The sequence below is a fragment of the Lolium rigidum genome, chromosome 6 (assembly GCF_022539505.1).
Source record: "Lolium rigidum isolate FL_2022 chromosome 6, APGP_CSIRO_Lrig_0.1, whole genome shotgun sequence".
NCBI lineage: Eukaryota > Viridiplantae > Streptophyta > Magnoliopsida > Poales > Poaceae > Lolium > Lolium rigidum.
This window is the reverse complement of record NC_061513.1, coordinates 44834320-44838072: the sequence shown is the minus strand read 5'-3', so window position 1 is coordinate 44838072 and position 3753 is coordinate 44834320. Positions and strand designations below refer to the sequence as shown.

The following is a 3753-nucleotide window of genomic DNA, read 5'->3' as shown; positions in this document are numbered from 1 at the left end:
GCGGATCAATCATTCTCGTCTTCTCTGCGACTTCTGGCCACCATGGAGGTGGAAGAAGGACCGGAGTGATGGGGGTGAGAGGTCCGGGGGATGCTCGTGGTGCTGCATCCGGGAGTGCATCCTCGGCGGCGTTTGCGCCGTCGACTTCTCCGGCCGAAGGGCGGCCACTCCCCCCTTGGAAGCCGTCTTATGCAGGTCGGCCCAAGGTCTTCAACCTCCAGGCTATGCCAAATTGGAGGCCCTCCAGATCCAGCCGTGGTTGGCTCCCGCTGCTGCGACCCAAGTGGCCATGTCCCCGGCGTCGCTGCAGTTGACCATGGCTGGAAGCTTCGTGAGCTCGGTGGAGATGGAGCTGGACCGGATCGCTTTCTACAGTTTAGATCTGAGGTCCTTTGTGCCAAATGCCAGGGCTTAGTTGTAATTTTCTTTCTTTCTGGAGTCCTGAGTGTAAGTTGTAACTTCACCGATCGATATTAATGCACCATCTTGGTCCTTCGGGACCATTCCCCGTTCAAAAAAAAAAAAGATCTGTTACCGCGCTTGCTTACAACAGTGACCACGTCGCGGGATGGCTGAATCTTAGTTCAGAACCTTACTGTGGTTGAGTGAATGGATGAAGAACTGCTGTAGAAATAAATGGCAGGCATGCATGTATAGAATTCAGAAGATGTGGAGGATGTCGTGGATGAAGGCGTTGCAGAGTGGGCAGTCGGCGCGGGTACGCCAGAGGTCGCGGGAGCACGGGCGGCAGAAGGTGTGGCCGCACGGGATGAAGGCCGCGCCCTTGTGCCGCACCATGCACACGCAGCACGCGCGCACCATCTCTTCCTCCTCTTCCCGCCCGTCGCCGTCCCCGTCGACGTGTACAGCGCCGTCCTCCTCGTCGTCTTGGTCGTCCCACTGGCTGTCCGACTGCTCCAGCAGCGCCATCAGCGACATGGAGGCCACCGCCGGCGCCTCGCTCTCCTCATCTTCCTCCTCGCTTCCATCTTCGTCGGCCCGCCGGTTGCGGGTGGTAGTCGAAGACGCGTTCGCGGCTCGGCGGAGCCAGAGACGGTCGCGCAGCGGCTTCCAGTTGACCCTGCCGTCGCCTCCCTCGCCGCGGCTTTCCCGGCCGATGGCGTCCATGAGCGTGCACGGCCTGCGATCGCCGTCGTCGGCTTCGTGCGGGATCTTGAGGATGTCGCGGATGGCCGGGTCGGGCGTGGAGGAGAGCTGTTCCCAGAGCGTCATCGGCCGCGGACGGTCCATCGATCGACCTCGCGATCGCTCTGCTGCCGACGCCGCCGCCCCCGCCCCCGCGTCTCCTTCTCTTGGAGGGTGAGTAGTGGGGACGGTACTGCGGCAGGCGGTGGTTGAGGAGGAGAGGCCGGTTGCGGTTGCCAGCGCGCGATCGAGTGGGGAGTGGGGAGGGAGGGAGGAGAAGAAGGTCGTGGAGCGGGTCTCGCGGGCTTTTTAAACTTGTGGATTGCAATTACCGCAGTGGCGTGGGGGTTGACGCCGAATTACGCTGGTGCCATCGTTAAGGCTAATAAAAGAGCCTGCTGCTGGCTGTATTGCATTGCCACCTCACTTTAAAGCTAACATAAAGCCCACTCCTAGTAATAAGCTAGCTATTAGGCAAGCTGTTAAGAGCAATTCCAATAGTGTAGCTAATTACTGTTATATAAGCTCGAAGTCATATCATCTATAACTGAGTTTAGAGCCAACCCATACGATAATGTGAGATATAAAAATGTAGTACTTTATCAATATATGGCCCATCATTCACTCTCATAAAGTGCTTGTAGGAAGCACGTCTTTAACCTGGCTCTGCGTAAGCAGCTCTCACTCTACTTCTCTCTCCTCCTCTCTCTCCTCCTCTCTCTCCTCCAACTAAGCAATAATATACTATTTTAATCCTTATAGCCAGCTGACTAGGACTTATTGTACTTGCTCTAAGTGAACTTTGTTAAAAAACAATTATTTAATACTTGCATGCTATTGGCCTTTGGCTGTGAATGGAAGCTTTTTGCCTCGTTGCATGTGTGCAGCCCGGCGCTTGAGTTGTAGCCGGCTACACTCTCTCGCCTTCTTTCTCTCTCTTCCAAATAGGATTTTGGATGATGTGGCATGCACTATAGCCAACTGAGTAGGCTTATTATACTTGCTCTAACTGTAGGTGGTTTGCGAGAAGCACCTGACATGACACCATACTGCTGCCACAGTAGCTCGATTTGAAATTTGATCAGATTGTACCTGCAAATTGCTGGTATCTTAAATAGCAGAAGATTGTACAAGCAAGCAAAGGACTTCAACAGTGAGATTTTTTAGGTACTTGAACAGAGCGCACGTACGCCATGCGTGCAAGCAACGTTGTTGGTAGAACCGATCGATCGAGCTCGCCGTTCCTTCTGTTAATTTACTGTCGCCCAGGCATGAGAGTTGGTGTTTACACACTTACATGCTCCTCGAAATACCAAACCAAAATCAAATTGCGAAAGAATATCATCATGTTGCACTTCGTTTGTTAGTTTTAGATCAACAAGTTGACCCGTGGTTCCGTGCGTGATTCCAGGCGTACAGAACATCGTAGAAGAAACGCTGAACTCTGCAGGCACCTAACTCGTCGGTTTGGCCCATCCGCCCCTAGCGAAGGTACTACCCAAGGTGTTCGTACGTAGCTAGCTAGCTAGATACACGGTGGCCGTTCGTCGGGACCCGGCCGGCCGGCGACAACACTGACCGATCGATAGCTGCCATTGATGATTGTACTGGTGTGTGCTGAACGCAGCCGTGTAGTACTGGGTGGCATCAAAGCTAATGAATGGATCCCTTATCGTACGCTCAGCCTGCAACCACTCCGGCCGGTACCTACGTTGACATCTTCGCACCCTCTAGCTAGATACACACGCACGCAACGCACCGGTGGAGCGAGCTCACACGGGAGTGACTATGGGTGCGTTTGGTAGTCTAGCCGCTCCTAGCTCGCATGGGTCTAAAAGCTCTTTGCTTTGTGGCTCAACCGGTTCTCAAAGCACTCTCGAGACAGACCCTGGAGGAACGCTCGAATTAGCAGTTTTCAGTGGGCTTGACCCGTTGTCGTGCGATTTGCACGGTCTCGTGCAACAGTTGCACGCGTGGAGAAGCGCGAGAGACACCACGTTGTCTTGGCCCTCGCTCCCCACTTCCAGTCACCAGTTCTCTCGTCCTCTCTCTCCATTCAATTTTGTCACTGACACTAAGAGCGTTGTCGCATCAACCGCCGCCCATGGCCTCCTCGCCTCCTCCGCCTCCTTCCGCTCCAACGCCGATGGATCCAGCCGTCTGCCCGATGGTGACGAGGTCCAACGAGGCCCTCCTGCGCATCGTCAGGGAATACGATGCTGGCGGCCGCGATTCGGCGGCGCAGATCGATGCCGGTCGAGTACGGGTGTTGAATTGGCCGTCGTCGGTCGCGACCAGGCCGTCCGGCATGGGAACGCGGAGCGCGGCTGTTGCCGCTCTTCAGGCCGTCGGGATTCCATCGGTGGATCCCTCGACGGGGTTTTTTCACCCCTGCCTAGGGTTTCCATCGGTGAGGGGGTGGCAATGGCGGCAGGTGCACCGGGCTCCAGCATGGAGATGGAGCCCCCGCCGGGGTTCGCGTCGACCCCGATGCACGCGCTTATTCCATGGGGCCAGCCGCGTCTGGCTGCTCCGAATGGCGCGTCACGCTTCACGCCGTCGTCGTTCGGCCGACCACGTGCTCGTCGGCAGCCTTCAGCTCCCTCC

General features: G+C 56.0%; 1 protein-coding gene across 1 annotated transcript; it reads right to left on the bottom strand.

Annotated features, from left to right (window-relative positions):
* Positions 1–546: 546 nt before the first annotated feature.
* On the bottom strand, positions 547–1233 carry LOC124662541 (baculoviral IAP repeat-containing protein 7-like). Its single transcript, XM_047200365.1, has one exon. The coding sequence runs from the start codon at positions 1231–1233 to the stop codon at positions 661–663; it is 573 nt and encodes a 190-aa protein (XP_047056321.1). The 3' UTR covers positions 547–660.
* Positions 1234–3753: the final 2520 nt, after the last annotated feature.

What these genes read in the sequence shown, in the direction of transcription:
- LOC124662541 (XM_047200365.1), bottom strand. Translation starts at nt 1,233, where the DNA reads ATGACGCTCTGGGAACAGCTCTCCTCCACGCCCGACCCGGCCATCCGC.